This window comes from Equus caballus, chromosome 14 (assembly GCF_041296265.1).
Source record: "Equus caballus isolate H_3958 breed thoroughbred chromosome 14, TB-T2T, whole genome shotgun sequence".
Taxonomy (NCBI): Eukaryota; Metazoa; Chordata; class Mammalia; order Perissodactyla; family Equidae; genus Equus; species Equus caballus.
Genome location: NC_091697.1, coordinates 16963558 through 16986762, shown reverse-complemented (window position 1 = coordinate 16986762; position 23205 = coordinate 16963558). Strand labels below are relative to the sequence as shown.

General features: G+C 52.2%; 1 protein-coding gene, 1 long non-coding RNA gene and 5 other non-coding genes across 10 annotated transcripts; 4 read left to right on the top strand and 3 right to left on the bottom strand.

The window, feature by feature from the left end:
* Window positions 1-3001: 3001 nt before the first annotated feature.
* On the top strand, window positions 3002-3083 carry TRNAL-AAG (transfer RNA leucine (anticodon AAG)). Its single transcript has one exon. It is a non-coding gene; the product is annotated as a tRNA-Leu (tRNA).
* Window positions 3084-3725: 642 nt separating this feature from the next.
* TRNAP-UGG (transfer RNA proline (anticodon UGG)) lies at window positions 3726-3797 on the bottom strand. The gene has a single exon. It is a non-coding gene; the product is annotated as a tRNA-Pro (tRNA).
* Window positions 3798-5422: 1625 nt separating this feature from the next.
* On the top strand, window positions 5423-15788 carry LOC106781629 (uncharacterized). Of its 3 annotated transcripts, none has more exons than XR_002799482.2 (4): window positions 5423-6394; window positions 11232-12002; window positions 12374-12599; window positions 14125-15788. It is a non-coding gene; the product is annotated as an uncharacterized lncRNA (long non-coding RNA). The 3 variants fall into 3 exon arrangements; XR_002799483.2 differs by having other exon boundaries at window positions 5448-6394; window positions 14145-15788; XR_001378275.3 differs by lacking the exon at window positions 14125-15788 and adding an exon at window positions 12820-13485 and having other exon boundaries at window positions 5448-6394.
* On the bottom strand, window positions 6143-6215 carry TRNAT-UGU (transfer RNA threonine (anticodon UGU)). The gene has a single exon. It is a non-coding gene; the product is annotated as a tRNA-Thr (tRNA).
* Window positions 8188-18442, bottom strand: TRIM7 (tripartite motif containing 7). 2 transcript variants are annotated; one of them, XM_023616989.2, is made up of 7 exons: window positions 18090-18442; window positions 15914-16009; window positions 12865-13095; window positions 12121-12143; window positions 11717-11832; window positions 11213-11248; window positions 8188-9794 (listed from the first exon to the last, which is right to left on the bottom strand). In XM_023616989.2, the coding sequence occupies exons 1-7, from the start codon at window positions 18105-18107 to the stop codon at window positions 9283-9285; spliced, it is 1032 nt and encodes a 343-aa protein (XP_023472757.1). In that variant the 5' UTR covers window positions 18108-18442; the 3' UTR covers window positions 8188-9282. The 2 variants fall into 2 exon arrangements, with proteins under 2 accessions (XP_023472757.1, XP_023472756.1); XM_023616988.2 differs by lacking the exon at window positions 18090-18442 and adding an exon at window positions 16940-17929.
* A 1433-nt stretch (window positions 18443-19875) lies between these two features.
* Window positions 19876-19947, top strand: TRNAA-UGC (transfer RNA alanine (anticodon UGC)). Its single transcript has one exon. It is a non-coding gene; the product is annotated as a tRNA-Ala (tRNA).
* Window positions 19948-20412: 465 nt separating this feature from the next.
* Window positions 20413-20485, top strand: TRNAK-CUU (transfer RNA lysine (anticodon CUU)). The gene has a single exon. It is a non-coding gene; the product is annotated as a tRNA-Lys (tRNA).
* Window positions 20486-23205: the final 2720 nt, after the last annotated feature.

Here is a 23205-nt window from a genome sequence, read left to right as displayed (position 1 = left end):
TGAGGCGGTGTCCCACACAGCAGAGCAGAAGGACCCACAGCTAGAATACACAACTATGTACTGTGGACTTTGAGGAGAAGAAGAAACATAAAAAAGAAGATCAGCAACAGATGTTAGCTCAGGCGCCAATCTTAAAAAAAAAAGTTTTATTTATCCAGTATAAAGATGGTGGAAATTTGGACTTTTTCCAGATCTGAGTTACAAGTAAAGCTGCTAGAAACATTTCTGCACATAAGTCTTGTCATGGCTGCACTTGTATGGATGAAATCGCTCTGTCCCAGGGTGGGATGTACTTTCAGTAAGTCTAAGATTTGGCACTCCTAACATAAACTCTTATATAAACCCTTGTATAAACATGAGTGTTGAGGGTGCAAATGACAGGGAGAGAGGCAGTTTGAGACGCATTCTTCAGTAGATTCTAAGCTCTGACACACAGATAAATGGGTGGTTCTTTCAGGCATCAGGAAGGCCAGGTCGAAGATTGTTGTTTTTGCAAGACTGTCCTTGATTATCTAGGTCTTTTGTTTTTACCTTAAAATCTTTTCATTCTCTTAACAGAGTCTTTCACAGAAGAGAAGTTTTCAATTGTGCTGAGGTCCAATTTATCCATTTTTCCTTTTTGGCATCAAGTCTAAGAACTCTTCACCCAGCTCTAGGAACTAAAAAGTTCTCCTATTTTTTCTACAAGTTTTATAGTTTTAATTTTACATTTAAGTCTGTGATCTCTTTTGAATTAACTTTTGTATAAACTGGGAGATTTTGGTTGAGGTTCATTCTTTTGTCTATGGATGCTCCAGCAACAACTGTTGAAAAGGCTATCCTTTCAATTCAGAGGAACTGAATTGCTATTGCACCCTTGTCAAAAATTAATTGGGGAGAAAATATTTGAAAACCACATATTCAACAAAAGACTTGTAGCTGGAGCATATAAAGAACTACAGAAATTCAACATTTAAAAAATCCTCAATACTAACAGCATAAAGTGCGGGGGGGGGGACCACATAATCATCTCAATTGCTGCAGAAAAAGGATTTGTCAAAATTTAATACCTTTTCATGATAAAAACACTCTACAAAGTAGGAATAAAAGGAAACACGTGAATGGTTAAACAAACCTTGGTTCATTTGTACCATGCAATATTACTCAGCAATAAAAAGAAATAACTTTTGATACAGGTGGAATGGATCCTAAAGGAATTATGCTGAGTAAAAAAGCCAATCTCTAGAGGCTGCGTACTGTATTATTCCATTTATATAGCGTTCTTGAAGTAACAAGACTCGGGACAGACAACAGATTCGTGGTTGCCAGGGGTTGGCGACGGGGACAGGGGAAATTAGAGGGATGGTATGGCTATAAAAGAGTAGCCCAAGGGAGGCATGTGGTAATGGCACAGTTCTGTATCTTAATTGTGGTGACCGTTACGGGAAGCTGGGCAGGTGATAAAATAGCTTTCTGGAGAAGTGGAGAAATCTGAATAAACTCTGTGGGTTGTACCAGTGTCGGTTTCCAGTTTTGTCACTGTACTACATATAGTCATGCAAGATGCCTTCATTGGGGAGGGTGGGTGAAGGGTGCATGAGACCTTTCTGTACATTTCTTTGAAACTCTGTGAATCTATACTTATTTCAAAATATTGTTTTGTTTTTTTTTAAGATCTCAGATTCTAAATCAGCATTCTCTTGTGAGAAGTTAATGTTCTAAGTTGGCGAGATGTGTAGACTGTAAGAGCTCTGCCAACTGCAGGAGCTGCGGTCAGTTCATGCTTCCTTGTGGTTTTACACACACATATGCCAATCCACACTAAGGACCTCACCGTGGGGCAGAGATAACTGAGTGGAAGTTCCTGTTATTAAAACGATTGAGTGGAAGGTGACATTATTAAAACAAGCACTCAGCTGAGGCCATCTCTGCAGGCCCATGAGGCCTGAAAGACACACACATTGTCTTAAAAAGAGACGGCTACATACAGTTATAAGAACCACGCGGCAGTCTTTACAGAAGAAACCAAGCACCTGCCTGAATCTCCCAGGAGACAGCTGTGATCCCAGCGTGTTCTAGTCCAGCCTGGTTACCTTCCCCTCTTGGAATCTCCCGTTCAGAGTCAGGGCCTCAGGAACAAAAATCAGGCTACTTTCTCTCCTAGAATTTGAGCCAGACATTCAAATGAGGTTTGGGAAGATTTAATGACATAAAATCTAAGTTTAAAAAGCATGATTCAAATCTGTATCCACAGCAAGATCCCAACTAAAAATATAGACATACTGGTGCAAGGGAAAATCAGAAGAAAAACAAACTGGAGATTAGTTCACCAAACGTTGATGGTTACCTCGGAGTTTGGGGCTCCAGGATGAATTTTTTTTCGATATAATGTTTTTTCCTGGATTTTCCTATTTTTTTAATGGATTTTTATAATGGGGGGGGGCTTCTCTGTATAGGGTGCAATCAAGCATGTTTTGTCAAGACCCCATACACCTGGTTAGAACACTTGTTTAAAGGATGGAAGCTCAGGCAGCGAAGCTGCACGGACGCAGGCCTCTGAGACCGCGGCCAACCGGCTCAGTAAAGAACCACTTCTGAATGTGTCGGTATTATTGCCAAGAAAATATTATGGGTTTAAAAGAAAAGAATTGGGAAAGAGTGCAGGGTTTCCCCCTCCTTTTTTAATTTGTGAAAACAATACACGCTCACAGTTTAAAAAAAAAAAAAAGTGAGAGTGTAGAAGGCTTCCCCTGCGTCCACGCGCACTCCCCAAAGGCGAACGGCGAAGTGACTTCTTGAGTCTCCTTCTGAAAACCAGGGCATGGGGTCTGCGCTTCGCAAATCCTCCTGCCAGGGCGCTGGTGGAGCCCAGCTTCCACGCGCGCGGCTCTGGCTCAGCTGACCTTGGGGGCCGGGGTGCGGTTCTGCACGACCTATAGACTCGCCCCAACACTTGGTTTTCCTGAGAACTTTGGGGACACTATCTAACTGAAAGGCGATATCTGAAATTGCGCAGTACGTGGGTAGCGTGGCCGAGCGGTCTAAGGCGCTGGATTAAGGCTCCAGTCTCTTCGGGGGCGTGGGTTCGAATCCCACCGCTGCCAACCTGTTGGCGCGCTCTGCGTTTTTTTCACCCCGTAAACCAGGGGGAATGGGACGCAGTTTGGCGGCGGCCCCGAGGTGTGTGGCCTCCTTTCGCCTGTGTCCTTGAGGGCAGGGGGGTGGTCTCAGGTCTTCACCGGTGCCCGTGGCTGAGGCGGAGAAACCAGCGGTGTAGACGCCGTTCTCTCCTCCCTGGAGTCAGCGCGTCTCTGTAACCTGGACTGGGACCGAGTTTGTCTCATGGAGTTCCAGATTTACCCCAACGTAATAAATTTCAAACTGTAAGAAACAAAGGAAGCCGCGCCGGTCTCCGCCAGGGACCCTTCCGCTCGCGAGGCGAACGCGCGCCCCGCTGCCCACCGATCGCGCGCGCGACGCGCGCTGCTGGCCGTCGAGGAAGCCGCCGCCCGCACGGACGCGCAGTGTCACAGCGGACGAGGACGGCCCTATCGGAGCAGAGCCCGCGGAGGCTCTGCGCCCGACATCTCACCCGTGACCCTTGGTTCCTGGCGGCTCACTCACTTTCCCACCTGCTTTTCTTCGCGATCCCCTGCCCTCCTGGGACTCTTGGTGGTGTCCACTGCCTGCCCAGGACCAAAACTGTCCATGAAACAAAACTTTGTTCCACGGTAAAGGAAGAAGACGGGCTCGTCCGGGATTTGAACCCGGGACCTCTCGCACCCAAAGCGAGAATCATACCCCTAGACCAACGAGCCAGCTGCTAAATCCCAGCCTCGTTTACTCCGTGATCTGATTCTATATGGCGTCGTTTCATCATCGAGAAAGTCATCCTGCTTTCTGGTATGCTGGGACCACAAGCCTCCCAGCTCGCCCTACCCATCTCCACGTCTGCGGTGAACTCTCAGCGTAAACGCTCCGCATCCCTTGGCCCCTCTGCGATCTGGCGTGCGAATGAGGGCCTCATTGCTGGGGCTACTGGGGCAGCAGGCAGGGGCATCCTTCCTCTTTGGGGACCGGGAACCCCCTCCCAAAGAAGTCCAAATAAGATGTAAGCCTGGAGATCCAGGGGCAGGGGGGGCAGAGTCCCGGAGAACCGGAGGGCTCCTGGAGACGCCGGACGCCGGGCTTGGAGGGGACGTGGGACGGACTGGGTCGTGAACCGCGACAGGCGAGACGAACCCCAGGGAATCCCTTCATGTGGGGCCTCTGGTGAGGGGTGGGGACTTTTCTTTATTGTTTTATGAAAATACTGAAAACAACATATACTTATTTGGAAATGTTCAGAAAATGTAGGGAAATGAAAGGCGGAAATGAGATGACCAGGAACCCCGCTCCCTCGAGAGTGACGGCCGCGGCGGCGGGTACGCAGCCCCCAGGTTGGCAGCAGTGCGCGCGCCCAGCCCGTGCCCGGCTCTCCGCCCGCGCCGCGCGCTCCCGGGCCTGCCCCGAGCGGCCCCGCAGCCGGCGCCCCGGAGGCCCGGGCTGTGCGAGCGCTCTCCTCCCGCCTCGTCTCGGACCTGCCGTCTCCCGAAGGGCTTTAGTTGCACTGGGTCATTTAAAAGTAAAACAGTGATTCTGATTCCTTGCTGTAAAATGCAGGAAGATCCACTCAGAGCTGGCCTGAAGGTTTGTTTTTGTGCCACCAGCAGAGAAATTCCCTACCCGGATGGCCGTTACAAAACAGCGTGAGAGACGGGTGGTGGTTAACCTAGTCCGAGGGAAAAGTGCTGATTGCCCACTGCCGGCCTCCGCTCGCTTGCTCAGCTCTCTGCGCCGACCGCTCCACTGGCGGCTCCTCCTCTCGGCTCTTCCTCGGAGACCACGGTGCCGGCGCGCCCGCCGCCCGCCAGCGTTGTCCGGGCTCGCTGCGCGCGCGCTGAGCTTTAGGTGGGCTCTCCTCTGCGCTCGGCGCCCGTGTGTCCTCGGCTCCCGTCACTATCGCTTCTCTATGGAATTATATAGAGAAAAATACAGACAGACGTCCACGTCTGTGACTCTGGCCTAAAGACTGTAACTTTGTCACATTCTCTTCCAGTCTTTTTTTTTAACAACCATTTAGTTTTTCTTTAAAAAAAAAATTATGCCGACCTTCTGACTTTGATTTATTTTGCTGCTAACGGAAGGCAAGTGGACCAAAGGAGCCTAAATGCTCACGAACAATGGAGGCGCTGCCCCGCGAGGGTCTCGGGGCGCCCTCCGGCCGCAGCCTTGGCAGGCACGACCGGCCCGGGTGGCTGCGGCCGCGGCAGAGGCTGCCGGTGCCCCCCGGACCCTGCCAGACCGCAGGAGCCCTCTCTCCAGCCTCTCCTCGGAGAAGCCCGAGCCCGTCGCCGCGCCAAGTGGGGACGCGCTGACTGCTGGCAGTGCTCCAGCCCCGCTCGGGGCTCGAAAATAGAGCGAGGGGAGACACGCGCTCTGGGCACCTGCGGAGGCGCCGGCGAAGGGGAGAACGGCGTGGGTGGGGAGCGCGGCGGAGGGGAACCGCTGCCCTCCCTCGCACAGGCCTGCTCCCGTCCAAAGAGCCAGGACTTCGTATCAAGACCGACCGGAGCGCGCTCGTCCCCGTCGGCCAGGAGCTCGTGGACCTCTGTGCCGGCCCTCCCGCAAGGCCAGATTGTGGCATCAACGGCGAGTACGCGGGGACTTAAACATAGCCCCGTCCCGCCTAAAACGGTAGATTCGCAGGGTGCTTGGGGGGAGGGGGTGCACAAGTAGTCCCCACGCAACGAAGAAGAAAGAACGAGAGGAGGGCGAACCCCTGGCCCAAGTCGGGAGACAGGAGGCGAACGGACAGAACCTCCACTAACTTGCCTAGAGAGCGCGCAGAAGTGAGCAAGGGATCACCGGAGAGAAGGCGCAGAGGGGCAGCCGGAGCCTGTGCCCGCAAGGCCGAGGACGCGGAGGGTCTGGCTCTTTGAGAAATAAGGCAACGGGGGGGAGGGGCCGTTGGGCGGCGGGCACCTGACGGGCACCTGACGGGCAAGGAACAGGAAGCTCTGCCAGGGTCTGGCCTCCCAGGATCGTGGAAATTCGTGTTGGCCTGCGCATCTTCCGCTTTTCCACCTTTCAGAAAACTGGAAAAAGTGGTAAAATGTGACACAGGCCCCAGCGAGATTTGAACTCGCGACCCCTGGTTTACAAGACCAGTGCTCTAACCCCTGAGCTATGGAGCCAGCCGCGAGCTTTTTTCCTGCGCTTCAGTAATTGATTCCGCCATTGTGACCGCGCAGCCGCAGACAACCGCGCGGAGAAGCTAAATGACAAGAGGTGAGCCGGCGTCTCTCGGCCCGTGAGAACCCCCGGACGGCACCAATAAGCGTCGGTGACATGGGCCGAGCCTGGAATTGCGGGAGTGAGTGCAGCGGAGAGCGCGCTGGAAGGCGCCGGGAGGGAGGGGGCGAGGGCGGGCGCGCCGCGGGCGGGGCGGGGCCTCGGGTGGGCGGGGTGCGAGGAGGGCCGGGGTCCTGGGGGCGGGGGGGGGGCGAGGACCTGGTGGGGAGGCCGATCTACGGCACATTGATGAATGGATGGGAGTTGAGCCTAGGGTTGGAGGGAGGAGTTAGGGAAGGGTGTCACGAGACCTGTCGGGAGGGGAATCTGGGTCTGGGCTGGTGAAGTCGGCAGGACAGCAAGGAAGCAGTGGGGGGTCAGGAGGGAGAGGCTGACAGAGAGAGAGCGGTGGGGAAATCAGGCGGTCGGCGTGTGAGGAGGTGCCGGGCGGAGAAGGATTGTGTCAGCGCTGGGGACCCCCAGCCCCTACCGCTCCTTTAGGCAAATTACGAAAAGGCAACCATTAGGATCCGACTTGCACTTTTAGGGACCTCCTTCAGTCAGGGCCCCCAAAAGGGCCTACCGAGTAGACGTCAGACACGGAGGGTGAGTGCCCAGGTGAGGGACAGGCGCCCTAGCCCGGTGATGATCAGAAAGTGGTGGCTGTAGATGATGACTTTGGCCTGGTGGCCCAGTTTGCCCTGTGATTCCTGCGAGGCCAGGGGACTTAGGTCGCTGGGTGGCAGGCCAGAAGCAGGCCATGGATGCCATCCAGCCTGGATGCTGAGGAGCCGTGTGCAGGGCTAGTGGAAGGATCCGCAGTTCACAAGGATCTGGGACTAATGGGTGGGGTCAGAAGGGCCCAAGTTAGGCCAGTCATTGCTCTCAGAGCCTTATGATGCCCAAAGAATGGGAGAGGAAAACGCACACACATGCATACTCTCACACCAACATTGTGACATCCAGAGTCACCACACTGCCCTGATGGCCAAGAGAACATCTTTTACCCTCCACGCATGGCTGTTACTGTAGCTGTTATTATATCTCTTCGGATATACAGATAGCTATGTAGTTACTCTGCAAACACACATTCTCTGATGGACACACAGCCACATTCACAAACACAACAGTTGAAAATATGCACACCGCCACCCCTGCAGTCCCCAGTGCTAGCCCTCCAGGCACCTCCACAAGACACCCTACCTTCTGTGACCTGTAATATGTGTTGCAGTACTTCACAGTTGCTAAATGATCTGAGGGGTAGCTGTGATACTCAATCCGAAGCCGCATGAGCCCAGATAACATCAGGGTTTAATGATAACACTAGGCAATTTACTTAGCAAATGGGTTTTCCTTGTGGGAATCAGTGGCATTCAAATACATGGATTGGCTATGATGTTCTAGAGCTACTCTCCATATGAACAGACAGGACTGACCCCTGGATTCTGTTGTAGGCTGGACTCTTAAATGGTCTGTCCCCAACCTGTTGGACACTGGATTCTGATTGCCTAGTGCTATGTGCATTGGGTCTGCCTCTAGAACAGTGTCCTGTCTGTCCTACAAGGACCTTGTATGAAAAGTGTATGCAAAGATGCTTCTCCAGGGACAGCATGGAAGCTCCATGACACTTGCAGACTACTGGACTGTCACTGTTCCTGCAAGCCAACACATCTATCTAAATCACCTGTGTAGGACAGAATTATGTCTGAGACTGGCTTTCATCTAGCCAGGTAGTAGGGGAGGAAACCAGTCTGTTTGCCACACCTAAACCCTATGCATGTGCTCATAAACACCCTCTCCAAGAAACCCTTGCCCATACCTGTGCTCTTGCATTCAGACTGGGGGAGTGGAGAATGAGCCAAACCACCCTAGAAATGAACTTAACAGTCTGTATTTCCATCTCCCCACCCCCTCCTCCCTGGGGAGCACTAAGCAAGAGACAGCCCGACCTCACCCCCCAGAAGCCCAGCCACACTGAAGGTGGGGAACAATTAGCCAAAGGGATCACACCCTCCAGGGCACAGGCTGAGCAGGCCTTGGCACCAGAGTCCTCTGCTCTTGGCATACATTTGGCGAGTTCCAGAAAGAGTCTGTGAGGGGCATGTTTGTGCTCTGTGCATTTCCATTCTGGTGGTAGCTGCATCTATAAAATTATAAGTGCTCTCTTGTGTTTCAAAATTCCAGAGCTTCTGGTCTCCTTACCCAAGGGAGACTGTACTTTGGCACCTGAGAGGGGTTCAGGCATCTGTGAGAATGCCTGTTGGCTGTCACTGTGGCTGAGGATGCACACCGCCCTCTGCATTGTCAGGTTAAGGAGTGTTGGAGGGCAACAACGCCTACATGCTGTTGTCCTGGACTTTTCCCTCAAGGGTCTCCTTCCAGTTCTGTCCCAGACTGTCCTCTGAGATGGGAGTGCAGTGCTCCTCCCTGAGTAGATGACTTCGTCAGGCCAGCTGGAGTCAGGTCTCTGAAGGCAGAGCTGGCAGCTGACAAGAAGGCAAAGCAGAAGTGAACCTGGCTGGCCGTTCCTGAACCTGCCCCCTTGCAAATGAGGACAGCACAGGACCTGGGGTAGTGTTGTGCAGAGGAGGCCCTGCTGAGTCTGGGCAGCAAGCCCCAGGGATAGGAAGCACCTGTCAGGAGCTGGGCTCCTGTCCTCATGTGCCTCCAGCTCCTCACAGCTCTAGCCAAATGCACATATCGCTGGACAACAGGCAGAGGACAGGCCCCAAGGGTCCAAGGCATCTCTTCTGCTCAGCTGATCCCTGAGCCCTCTTCCCTAGTTGCCCAATTTCAAGCTTCGGATATTGTGGTCTGCATAAGCCCCTCCTGGGGCAGGAGAGTGGAAGGCAGACCCAAAGTGACCAAGAGGCTCCCGTGGAGAGCAACATCCCTTCCCATGAGCAGCCAGGACATGGTGGAGTTCACCCTTGACTTACTCATGGCCTCTGGGAGGCCCGGCGAGGCCCCTCAAGGCCAGATTCGCAAATACGTGCCAGTGGAGCAGACAGAGAAAAGGGGGAACACGCGCTCGTGGAAGTTGACGCGGAAGGTGTAGAGGTGGCGCATGTCCTCCGCAGCGTAGAAGGACACGGCCCCCACCTCCAGGTCCAGGGCCACCCGCACGCGGGACAGGTGCCCACAGCTGAGGGGCGTGCGGTCGGGGCTGGTCACCGCCCAGTACTGCCCACCGTTGAGCTGCAAGGCCCAGACGCCCTCCTCGGGGGTGAAGGGGGTGAGGCCCTTGCGGCGCACGCTCTCGCGGGCCACGCCGAAGGCCCAGCCGTCCTTGGAGCCCACCTCCACCTCCCAGTGGTGCCGACCCGAGGAGAAGCCGCAGGACGCCAGGACTCGCGTGTTGGTGTCGAAGCGGCGCGGGTGGCTGGGCAGGTCTTGGGTCCGCTGTCCCAGGCGCACGCTCTTAAGATCCAGAGAGAGGATGAGGCGGGGGTTGGCCGTGTCGGGGTCCAGGGTCAGCTCCACTGCGGGCCGAGACAAGCGGAGATGTCCCAGGCAAGCGCCTTGCACAGCTTGCGCCCTGTACTTATGCCCCACCGCCCGCTCAACAAGTAGGTATGGAAATCAAACAAATTCAATGTGTGGACCTGATTTGGATCCCAATTCAAACAGATTGACAAATTCAATTTAAAAGACAATTGGGGAATTTCTAACACTAGAGGTTGGAAAGAATTGTTAATTTTTCTAGTTATGGTGATGCTTTTGTGGTTATCTTTTTTAAGAAGTCTACCTCTGTAGAGATAACATACGGAGATATTTATGGAAACAATACTTATTTGTGATTTGCTTCAAAATAATCCAGTGGGAAGAAGTGGGTAGGGTTGTTTATGAAAAATCTGAGTCACAAGTCAATAACTGCTGATGGTATATGATGAGAACATCGTATTTGTTATGCTCTTCTCTCTAGTGTATTTTTAAATTTTCTGTAATAAAACGTTAGAATATGCATGTGTCTTCTAAGTACGGCTGTGCTCTAGGCCTGCTCGAGGCCCTGGGAGTCACACAGTCCAGTGTCCCTGCCCTTCTGTAGCCTCCTTTCTGGGGGGTGGGGGAGGAGAGACAATAAATGATAAAGATGGAAGATAAGAGCGGCCAGGGAAACAGGCTGTAGTTCCAACTAGAGTATCGAGGGAATAACTCACTGAAAAGTTGCATTTGAGCAGACATAAAGGAGGTGAGGAAGCAAGATATGCGGCTGTCTGGGGAAGCTGGATTCCAGGCCAAGGCACAGACTGTGCAATGCCAAGGCCCTGAGGTAGGTGTGTGCTTGGTGCATTCCAGGAGCAGCAAGGAGGGTGTGTGGCTTCACAGAGTGAGCCAGGGAGAGAGTGTGCAGTGAGGCCAGATCCCATGGGGCCTGGCAGGCCACAGTGAGGACTTTACTGAGTGAGAGGGGCTGTCTTGTCTGAGCAGAGGAGAGGCATGGTCTGACTCAGGTAAACTCTGACTTAGTTGGGTTGGCATCAGCATCAAGAATATGTGCCCCACCTCCACTTCCTGGGGTTGGGGCCCACTCACCCCAGAGCTCTGCAGGAATAAGAGCCACCTCCCTCCCCATCTTCAGTCTCTCTCCTCTTGCTTCCCCTGACCCCTGCACACATCCCATGCCCAGGACAGGGCTCAGTCTGTTTGGGAGGAGGGACAGGGGAAAGAGGCTCATCCAGGTGACTGACCCACAGTTTATAGGCCTCCAGCCCCCCTGAGGCCTGCGGGAGCCAGAACTGGGAGATAAGGATGACAAGGAAATGAGAGCAGACAGAGAGTTGCTGAGGCAGGCAGGCAGAAGGAAGCAACCATGCACAAAGCCAGACAGTCACCGGCAGGGAGTAGATTCTCCAAGTGGCCAGATAATGGGTACTCATGATCACAACAACCATCGTACCTCTCTCCTCTTTCTCCAGCTCTCCCCGAAGATCCTCTGAGGAGGAAAACAAAGCAGGATGTTCATGAATGACACAGGAGATCATCTATCTGGCAATGACAGTGACACCACCTCCTCTGACATCTATAGCCCCACTGGCCCCTCACTCCCCAGACACTGAGATGATGTGCAGACCTGGGTCAAGCGTTGGGGCAGAGAGGGGGCAGTATTCCAGCTCTACCTCTCCCAGTTCCCCCTCTTTGCCTGGAGCTGGGCTGAGCTGAGCTCTCCCTCCTCATCCCTCTTTCTGTCCCCAACATCCCTCTACCCCTCCTGCTCCTGGGGGAAGTTTCATGCCCTGAGGGGGCCTGGAGAGATTTGCCCCCTCTCCACACCGGTCTGGCCTTGATGCACACCAGCTCCTGTCTTCTCACACAGTTTCTAGAAAGGCACATCCTTTCCAGACCCTCAAATACCAGAAACATACCCCCGCCACCTGCACCGCCTGGCCCAGCCCCCACACACCTTTGAACTTCTTGAGCAGGCCCTTTAAGACAAAGGTCTTCAGGGAAACATTCCAGACTTTATTCTTCATCTCAGACGAGACTGTGGTTGGCTTGGGGCCAGGCACGTTGCTACACCTGCAGAACAAGGGCCCTGAGGAAAGCCCACACTGTCCCACTCCCACCAGGCTGTGACAGATAGGATGGTGAGGTCCTTTTGGTGGAGAGAAGTGGAAAAAGGAGAGGGTGACCTCCTGCTGGAATACCCATGACAAAGCAGGCAGATGTTTGCCTCAGAAGGTACCCAGGTAAGGCAGCGGGGGGCTTGGGAGGTGAGAGTCGGGGTGGGGAATGGAGAGAGAGAGCTTGGTGGAAAAGGAGAAGAGCCAGCTTAGAGAGGCCCAGGGAACTGTTAGGTCTACTCACCTGCTTAGTGTGTTTTTGAATTCCTGGAAAGAAAGATGAAAGAAACCGAATCAGCATCAGGAAAGCTCCATTCACCTTTGAGAAAAAAAATCTGGCCCTTGCCCTGCTTCCAGAGGAATAAGCAATAGCAGGGGGACCACCCCCACCTCCCACATGGGTCCCAGGGGGCAGTGGCTTCCCGCTGTGGCTGGCCACTGGGTGTCTCATCAACGTGTTGGACCTCTCAACCCTGCAAATGCTCTCTTCATTACAGAATTGTCACTGGAGCCATACGCTGGGACCCACCAATGCCTCTGCTCTTGACACCACTCAAGACAAGTCACAGCCGTTATGCAACGACTGGTCACTCAGACGAGTGTCTTTTCAATGGCTGTTCTTGATCCATTTGTGACTTGTGAAGTTTATTTACTAGACTGTGACTATTTTAAAAGGAAATAAAATGGAATGGAAAACGTCAAAGTGCATCACATGTAGTAAAGGTAAGTGTTATTTTCTGAGACTTTTGTCTCAAGTGAGCATACAGTGGAACACAATGTAAGGTAGATTATAGTGGCTCATGGTCAAGTTTTAAAAATCACATCCCCTTTCGACCTCTAACCCCAGGAGAATCAGGGCACCTCTGTTCAGTCCCCTTTGCCCCAGATGGTGTGATTCTACTAAATTCACAGGATCTGACTGTGTTCGCACTGCCATTCACAGTGCCATAGGATAAATGACTCAAACACCTGGCTGAGCCAGACTCACTTGGAGAAAGTCAAGGTCAGGCCTGCGAGCTGTCTCCTGGATCTGGCTGCTGAGCTTGGAGAGCTGGGCGATCTCACCCCCGAGGAGGGCCAGGTTCTCATTCTGCTTCTGTGTCACCTCCCGGGACAGCTCCTCCAGGCGGCCCAGGAGATGGCCCTCCTGCTCCACCAAGAAGGCCCTCAGCGCCTGAAACTCTGCTCCCACCTTCTCTCGCTCAGCTGCCATCTGCTTCTGTCCCAGGAAAGGAGAAGTTGAAGAGGTGAAGGGATGTGGGCATTGAGATGTAGCATTTGGACAGGAGGCTCTGAGCTGTCCCATGGGGCAGGGTCCCATTCCCTTCACTGCTCAGGGGTCAGAGGGTCACCCACATGTGCCTGCCATGCATATGCTCTGATTTAAATATCCCGATTCTGAGCACAAAGCAGCCTCAACATGTGCTCTCGCCTCCCCTGTCACAGATGAGCCCGTGTGTCTCTGTGGACCTGGGCTCTCCCTCGAACCTAAAGCAACTTCCAACGCACCCCAGAACCAGCTGGGGCTGCATTTCCTCCACTGGAAAAGTGGGAGGGGTAAGTCAGCGCCTCCTGTGGCCACTGTAAGGATTAAACTGAGCTCACTTTTCTTCCTCAAACACATTTATTTCGCAGTAAAAACAAGACAACAGGCCCAAAATGGAGTCACTCATGCTAACCCCTACATCATCAACCCTTGAGAATTACAGTTTCGACTCCCGCAGAAATAGAATCTTAAACCAGCCAGTTAGGAATCGCCTGCTCAGCATTAGTGAGGTAATCTGCCAGATAAACCCTGCCATCGCCTACAGGGAAAGGAACCTTGCAACAGCCAATCCGCTTTTTTGCCCAGTATAACTTCCTTGTTCCTGCTCCCTTCTGCCTAGGAACTCTCTGGTCTTGTACAGCTCTTCCGGGCTCCTTTCTCTCTGCTAGCTGGGATGCTGCCTGGTTCATTAATGGAAAAAACCAGTAAGGTCTTTAAAATTTACTCAGTTGAATTTTGTTTTTTAACATTCCTCACCCCTCCAACTTTCACTCTTCACTTTACTTCTTTTTAAAGAGCACCTTTTCCGTTTAGCAATTATAAAGGTAACACATGCTCATAATACAAAATCTAGGAAATGTAGAAAAGTAGAAAGAAGAAAAGAAAATCAATGCCAGTGACCAGAGGTAACAGCACAACCTGGGTGAGAATATTCTGTGTGCAAGCTTCATATTCTATTCTTTCCATCACCACTATCCACAGAGCTTCACCCCTGTTTTCAGACACAGACTGGCGTTCCTGATCCTCTTCACATTACGTGAACACGCGGGAGGGCCTCCATGTGATATAAGGAGCGAAGCCTCTCAAGGCCAGTGACAAGTGAGAAGGATTGTGTCCCTCCAGGACAAGCTCGACTGTCAAAGTTCCTCTTCCCTGAAAACTCTAGGGGAGAAAGGGATGGCTGGAGGAGGAGACTGTGAGTGGGTCTTGAAGTAAGGAGACCTGGGTTCAGGCCACAGCTCCCTGGGACCTTCAGCACCGGATGTCAGGCAAGCAACTGCAGCAGCATGGGGCACTTCACAGGTGTTAACTCCATCAACGCTGACAACCCAATGACATGGGTACACTCTCATTCCATTTTACAAATGAGGAGACAGAGAGGCATGTCACCAGTAAGTGGGAGGACAGGTTCTAACCCAAGGAGTCTGACCCCAGAGTCTGAACTTCTTGCAGCTATATCATATGACCTCCCAAGGAAATAATACAAGTGGAACATGTGCCAAAATATTCTAAGTAAGGGTTTCCCAGCCTCGGCACTATTGACATTTGGGGCGAGGTGATTCTTTGTTGTGGGCTGTCCTGTGCTTGTAGGATGCGCCAGCAGCAATCTACCTGCCCCGTGTTAACAACCAAAAATATCTCCAGATATTGCCAAAGTCTGCTGGGGGCCAAAATGGCCCCCAGGTGAGAAGCACTCTTCTAACTGGTAAGAGCATTTCTAGATAAAGGGATTCATCTCCCTGTTGACATGTAGCAATAGCTGTCATCTGCCTCTGCTGTTTTATTAAGCAGGTGTTTTGTAATTACAAAGAGTATGTGGGCCAGGTCGGGGGTGGTGATGGGTGAGGACAGAGTGGAAGGTGCTAAGCAGTGTCATGGGGCATGCAGTCTGAGACCAGGAAGCTGCTCCTGCTGCAGAAGGCCCTCTGGGGCATGGATGTACAGCAGCTGAAGAGCCGCAGGCTGACTCCTCTCTCTAGCAGAGAAGGATGGAGTCCCGAGGAGCCAGGGGTGAGCTCCCCCTTGTGGAGGGAAGTGAACGATCCAATGGGAAGGCCTGACATGCGCATCGGATGCAGGTGTGCCAGGTGCAGTTAAGGGTCTCGTTTGCCCACCTTAACCAAAAGGAGCCCCATTTCACTTTCCTGTCACTGTGAGAAAGACACAGTACCATTCCAACCGGCCAGCAGGCTCCAGGCATACTCCGCTGTGCAGCATGGGCTGCTGGAAACCAAGTTCTCAGTACCTCCTTGCCCTCTAGCAGGTGGGCAGCAGCTCTGACACCTCTTGAGCCCCTTCTCCCTTAGCCCCAATTTCAAAATCTAAAAAAGTCTAAAAATGAAAAAAAAGTTTTTTCATAACCCTTTGGTGGATAAACATGCCCTGTACTGACACGAGGCTATTTACTGTATTTATGCTGCCACTCAGTAGGAATATTCAAATGTTTCTCTGAAGAAACATTAATACATTCAATTAAGAGATGTTCCATAGGCTCTAATTGGGGTGTTATGTAACATTAGGGTGACTATACATCTAGATTCATTAGGACATTTCCCGTTTAAGCCAGCTGTTCCAGAATGGTTATTTTAGCACTCCCTTTCACTCTCAAAGCTCTGGTTATATAATAAAATACAATGTGCATCCTATTATCTTTCTCAAATCCACCTCTGCTGTCCCACAGGCACACACTCCAACAGCACACTCACAGAGCCAGGGGTGGGTGGCCCTCTGTGGTCACCCAGAGGGTCCACCTGGGGGTTGCTCAGCTCACCAGGAGCTCCTTGCTCTCCTTCTCTTCATTGGAACTAAAGGCCTCATAGTCCTCCAGATCCTTCTTCAAGACCTTCAGCCTGGACTCCAGCAGCTCCTGCAGGAGGATAAGAAGCGAGGCATTGCCAGGAGAGGGCTCTGGAAACCCTCACATGTGCCTTCCGGGAGCCGTCCAGAAGAAAGGGAAGGCCCTGCTCATCGGAGCAGGTTGAGGAAGAGGTTGAGTTCAAGCCATCTCTGGACGTCGGGATGGATACAGCCGGCGCAGACTGCACAGAGGGGTACAGGGAAACTGCAGTGTGACTCCAAAGTCCTCAGGGTCTCACTTCCCCCAGACCGTCTGTGCACAATCCAAGATGAAACGCAAGCCCCCAGCAGCCCAACCTGCCTTCTCCTCTCCTCTGCTCTCCTCCTGGTCATCAGAAAGCCCTCTGGGTGGAGGGGTGGAGCCGAGTAAGGAGGAAAGAACGACCAGGGGCTGTGTCCCCGAGGCCTCCGCGCACACCCCAGGAGGCAGGAAAGGGGGCGCCCAGAACCCACAGCTTTGACACAACCCAGATGGCTGTGGGCTCTCCACTCGACCCAGGAGCCACCCCCTTACCCCGACCTTTTGCGAAGGTCGTCCCACTCAACCCCCCAAGGTGGGAACGTCAAGAAAGCCACGCCCAGGGAAAGGGCTGAGAGTGGGGGCAGTGGACGTGTGGGCGTGACCGAGACGCAGCTAGAGACCAGGGACTGACAGACTGAAAATCGCCTTGTCTGTGGGGCATCGCACAGCTGGACCAGCGGGGGCCCAGAGGGAAACCGGAAGTGGGTGGGAGAGGATAGTGCTTTTGGTGTAGGGGTGACAGAGGGAGAGCCCCGCTCAGCCTTGGCGTCAGTGCTGGGCAGCCTGGGATAGAAGAAAAGAGGCAGGGGCTCACCTGGGCCTCCTGCCTGCCCGCCTGCCTGTCGTCTGCACTGCGTGTGCGGAAAGGCAGGACGGACGGGGGCTTCCGGGGACCAGCAGGGTGGGGCCGGCGCTCACCTTGGCTTCCTGCACCGCCTCGTCGAGCGGCAACACGGCGTGCGCGCGGTGCTCGCGGGCGCGGTCGCAGACCACGCAGATGGCGCGTCCGTCGTCCTGGCAGTAGAGCTTGAGCGGCTCGCCGTGCTGCGCGCACCCAGCAGCCGCCGCCTCCTGGGGCCTGCGCTCCCCGGCCGCCGCCGCGGGCAGGCTGAAGCGCCGCAGCAGCGCGGCGACGGCGGCCAGCTGCCGGTTGGGCCGCAGCTGCCCGGGGCGTGCAGGCTCCCGGCACTGCGGGCAAGGCAGCGGGCCGGGCAGCGCGCGGGGTGCGGCGGTGGCCCCCGCGCCGGGGCGCTCCCAGCAGCGCGCGATGCAGGCGCGGCAGAAGCTGTGACCGCACTCGACAGACACGGGCTCGCGGAAGAGCTCCAGGCAGATGGAGCACGTCGCCTCGCCCTGCAGCTCTGCCGCCAGCGCCAGCGCTTCGGCCCCGGCGCCCGGCCCGGTCCGCGGCCCCACCGCCGCCATGTGCGCCCTCAGCGCACCCAAGTCGGGCGGCGCCGGGGAGGCTCCGGGACCCGACAGTGGGCGGCTCGGGGCGCCGGCAGAGAGAGGAAGGGCGGGGCCGACGCCGCGCGGCGGGCCCGGAGCTAAGCGCGCGGCGGCCGGAGGAGGCGAGGCCCGGGCGCGCGCGATGGCGGGCCGGGCGGCCCAGCGCGAGGGGATCGCAGTGCGGGCCAGCGCCCTGCGCCCCCGCTCTGGGCCCCTCAGTCCCCTGCCTTGGCCTTCTCGGTCCCGCGGGCCTTCTCTCCGTCGTCTCCCTCGCCCGGCCCCGCCGCGAGCCTCTCTAGGCCACCCCAGCCCGACCCGCCACTCCCTGTCGCCGCCGAGGCCGACCAGCACGCCTGCGGCAAGAGCCCGGCGCCCGGGCCGCAGTGTCAGGTTCCCGGCGTGCAGGTTTGTCCTGGCGCCGTGCTGCGCTAAATTTAGCGTCTGGAACGCGGCTCTTGCCGGCCCCCGCCCCCACCCCCCCAAGAGTGGCCTTGTATCCACTTCTGTAGCTACCTTTCCCGCGATTGTCCTCCCTCGTTTATTCTTTAACTTCTGTTTTTTACACTAAAATTTCCCGCTTTACCCGGTGTTATTCCCCTCGGCCCCCCCAAAATCCAACCTTGTATTGTCCCTCCATTTCCTCGCCACAGCCCCACTCCAGAGCTGCCAGTGTTGTTTGCTTCCACCCTCTCTCTCTTCATTCCCTCTGGAGGCCACTTCGGTCAGGCTCTTGCCCCCACCCTCCTCAGGAACCGCTCTTGTGAAGGTCACCAGTGACAGCTATCCTAACCCAAACGCAAAGGCCCCTTCTGAGGCCTTACTTCCCCTGCCCTCTCTTCTGGTGCTTCTTCCTTCCTAACACCCCTTCTCAGGGCTTTCCCGGCTCGCCTCCCACCTCCGTGGGCTCCGTTGTAGTTTCCTCCTCCTCTCCCTACCCCTGCTCAGCCTTTGGACCTCTGCCTATACTCACTCTCTTGTGGTCTCTTCCACTTGGTTGAAAAGACCGTCTCCCTGCTGACGCCACAATACATATCCCCAGCCTAGAACCCCTAGGATGCTTTGCTCCCACATCCGAATCCTGCGCAGCATCTCCACCTGCGTTTTTTAAGGGCGTCACCCGCTTACTGTGTCCACAAGTGTACTTCTGATCTGCCTCTCCATCAGCTACTCCCACAGCCTTCCCCACGGCCTCCTCATTTAACAGTAACTCCATCCCTGGGGTACTCAGGCCAAAACCAGGGAGTCCTCTGTGACTCCAAAAGGAAAAACTTGCTCACACTCCACACCACCTGTCCTCAGCATCTCCTTACTCTCTAGCCTCCTTCACTGTGGCATCTCCAATGTTCCCAACAGTCCTCTCCCCTTCTGCCCTGTTTCCCTGCCCTATGTTCTCCACCAAGAACAATCCTTTTAAAATGTTGTCAGATCATGGCCCTCCTCTGCTCAAGACCCTCCAGTAGCTCCCACCCCTCTCGGAGTAAAAAAGTCTTTGCAAGGGTCTAAAGGCCTTACCTACCCCATTCTTGCTCCCCATTCCCTGCACCCTGGCTCTCTACCCACATCTCCTATCACTCTCCCCTGTTGACTCCTCTCCCGCCACGTGGACCTTCTTGCTATTCCTGCAACATGGCTGAGAGATCCTACCTCCAGGCCTTTGAACTGGCTGTTTCCTTTATTCGGACCTCTGTTTTCCCAGATACCTGCATGGCTAACCTCCCACCTCCTTGACGTCTTATTTCAAATGTGGCCTTTCTCAGTGAAGCCTGCCCCGACTACACTGTTTAAAATCACACCTTACCACACTTTGTCCCTCAACGATGGCTCCATTTCCTTTCTAGCACTCTAACTCCTCTGGGATGCAAGCTTTTAGCAGGGATGGACTGTCAGTTTTGTTCACTGCCGGACTCCCAGCTTTCTAGAGCAGTTCTTGGTACATACTAGGCGATCGGTCAACTTTTCTTGGATTAAGTTCATTTAAACCTGGTTCAAAATTCAGATATAGAGTAGTTCACAGTGAAAAGTCTACCTATCGCCTACTCCCCAGTCCCTTCCTAATCCCAAGCAATCAACTTTGCAATTCTGAATTATTTTATACAAATATTATGTATTTTACTACAATCTTCCCTCTTTTTAACAAACCTAGCATCTTGCATACAATTCATTTTGGGGATCGTGCCCAATGACTTCCCCTTCTTTTTCCACTGCTGCCTGCAAGTGTTTCTCCTGTTTCTCCCTTGGTCGAGGTCCCCTCTCATGGAATCAGTAGAGGACCCTGGAATAGCTCGGGACGCTGCCCATCAGGCTTTACAGCCTCTGGGTTGTCGCGCCCGATAGATGCCAGCCGCCTACCAATGCCCGGTCCCAGAAATTGGATAAGGAAGTATATGAGAGCTGATGAGGCCGCGGGGGATGTAGCTCAGTGGTAGAGCGCATGCTTTGCATGTATGAGGCCCCGGGTTCGATCCCCGGCATCTCCAGCGAAAGCGCGGGTGCCCGTTTTTTTCTTCATTTTTCTCTTCTTCCAAGTTTCGAACGCTGCGTATTTGCAGAGCCCTGGGGAACCCCCAGATCTTGAAGTTTGCGCGGGTTAAAGGAGTCGGCGGCGGCCCCCATGCACTCCGAGCCCCTGGCGCTGCCTTTAAGCTCCGGTTTAAAAATCAAGGATGAGCGCGACAGTGGCATCAAGATGCTCGTGTTTTCCCTCAGCGCCAGGTTCCCGGGGTTGGAAAAAGCCAGGGTCTGCTGGCAGAACAGAGCAAACAGAAGGCGGACGGCAGTTAGGAGGGACCGTGAGGCACGAGCGCCAGGGTTTGAATTTTCCGGGCGGCCAAAAGCTCCACCGCGTCCCGTCGTACTCCAACTGAATGCAACGTCGCGCGTGGAGCCGGATGCAGCCCGAACCTCCCCTTGAAGTTAGAATTGTTCAAACGGCTGGGGCAGGTGCCCGGCTAGCTCAGTCGGTAGAGCATGAGACTCTTAATCTCAGGGTCGTGGGTTCGAGCCCCACGTTGGGCGGCTGACATATTTTTGCTCCTAAAAGAACGAAAATTAACCGCATCAAGCAAGACACGGCTTCGCCCGCTCTTGGAAAAATGAAGAAACTCTATGCTGGAAATTTCCTATGTGCGATAGTTGTTAGTTTGGGCTTTTCGTGACTATGCCCTCTTTCATTGATTGATCTATCCTTCATCGGCTAACAATGAGTTTTTCTTAATTGTGTAAAATATGCGCAATAAAATTTACCATTTTAACCATTTTTAAGTGTACAGTTCTGAGGTTTTAAACACATTCACATGGTTGTGCAGTCATAACCGTAATCCATCTCCAGAACTTTTTTCTCTTCCCCAACTGAAACTCTGTACCTATAAACGTTAACTCCCCTGTCTCTCCTCGTCCCAGGCCCTGGTAATAGCCCTTCTACTTTCTGTCTCTGAATTTGGCTACTCTAGGTACTTCATATAAGACGAATCATACAGTATCTGTCATTTTGTGACTGGTGTATTTCACTTACAATATCGTCTTCAAGGTTCACGCGTGTTGTGGCATGTGTCAAAGTTCCCTTGATTTTAAGAGTGAATAATATTGCATTGTATGTATATACCACATTCTGTTAATCTAGTCATCTGTCAATAGACACTTGAGTTCCTTCCACCTTTTGGCTATTGTGAATAATGCTGCTACAAACATGGGTGTACAAATGTCTATTTGAGTTCCTGCTTTCACTTCTTTTGGGTATATATCCAGAAGTGGAATTGCTGAGTGTGTCATATTTCTATGTTTAATTTTTTGAAGAATCGCCATGCCATTTTCCACAGAGGTTGCAACACAAAATGAATTTTTAAAATATTTTGAGTAAATAATATACTGTACGGTTCAAAAATTGAATAATCTAGAAAAATATTCAGTGAAAAGCATCTAGCGTTCATCCTCCTTCCTTAGGTAACATTGTTTGTGTCTGCGTACATATTATTCCAGAGTTTTTTGATGCAAATGTATTTTTATTTCTTCTATTTTACACAAAAAGATAATTACAGCTCTGTTATATTTTGAAGATCTTTCTACCCCAAGACAGAAAATTTCCTCGATCTTCTTTTGCAGCTGCACAATATTCCACTGTAGATGAATCATAGTTTATTTAACATAGTTTATTTATTCACCTACTGAGGGATATTTATATTGTTTCCAATCTCTTGTTATTACAACCAACGCTGCAGTTAATAAGCATGTAGCATTGTCATTTTGGACTTTTGCACTCATATCTGCAGGGCAAAATCCTAGATGTGAGATGGCTGGGTCAAGGCAAATCATTGGTTGTGGATCTTAAAGGCTGTTTCCTCCCACCAGCCATAAATGAGATTTCATGCTTCTCCACCACTTTGGTGGCAATGGGCTGCTTTAGCAATACATCTAAACACCTGACCTCTCTTCCCCCTTAAGCTGTCCTACAAGATAATACCCACTGCAGGGCCTACAGGGCCCCCTCTCAGGAGCATACTCAGAGAAAGGAATCTGAAGATGACAATGTCACTCTCATTTATGGTTTCCATTTCAATTCCACAGGACATTATTTTTTCTCTTTTCAGACCTGTTTCTGTAGAACTACCATGTTTTCATTACTTACAAAGCCATGGCCTCATTGGAAAGGCCTACTCAGTTACTCTGCCAATTTTCTCCCTCAGACAGGAAGAATCCAACCAGATATAAGAAATTAAATTTGTATGATTTTTTTATTTGGTCTTGGTGTCATATGGGGCATATATAAACCATACGGATAGTTTGTAGTCTACAATGATTATATATAATTTATACATAAATTATTAATCAACCATCCACTTGAATATTTTCATTTAAACACCTTATTTGAAACAGAAAATTATCTCCAGGTTTAACATATTTATGGATATTTTCTAATTAATCTAAAAATACTACAGTATCATTTATTTCTTTAACAGTCACAGGTTTCCCTTTACTAGACTTGACAAAGTCATTCTCCCAGGTCTGTGTAGCATCAGGGGAGATGGTTCACCCCTTTTATAATCGTATGACATTGGTTTAAGTGTGCGAGTCTCCCAAATAAAAGTCTCAGTCACATGCTTGTGTCTTGAGGAATGTAAATTTTGGGTAAGTAGGATGACCAAATGTCAACCAGAGCAAGCCAATTCTGGAGGACTGCCTGCAAGAGGAAGAGCAGCCAAAAGGATGACCGGGCATGACCTGCTCCTCTATTCTGTGTCAGGACCAACTGGATTAAAATCACTGGATATTTTGGGAAACCCTCTCTGCTGTCACTTGAGATGTTTAGTCTCTAAGGGCAAGGAGAAGGTTTTTGAATATGGAAAAGATTACATACTTGTTTTGTGATTAATATTCAATTTATCATAGTTGTAAATGGTAAAATCTAGTTCTTTTCAAGCTTTTAAATTCAACTTACAAATATAGTTGTTTTTCTTATGAAGCTAGACATTTTTGAAACAAGAACAATCCCTTTCACTTCATCAATTACAGTTACCAAAAGCTGTCATACTGAACATGTAAGCCATTGGTGATATTCTCTTAGACATTTCAAATGATGTTTACAGACACCTATCTGAACCTTCAATGAGGAGGAGGGAGGCAATCACTGCGTAGGGCGCACAGCTGGAGCGCAGAGCTAGTATCTGAACCTTGGTGCTGCTGGAGACGCCCTGCTTTCACCACCAATCCACAGCACTCAGAAACCTCTGATGTATTGTTTA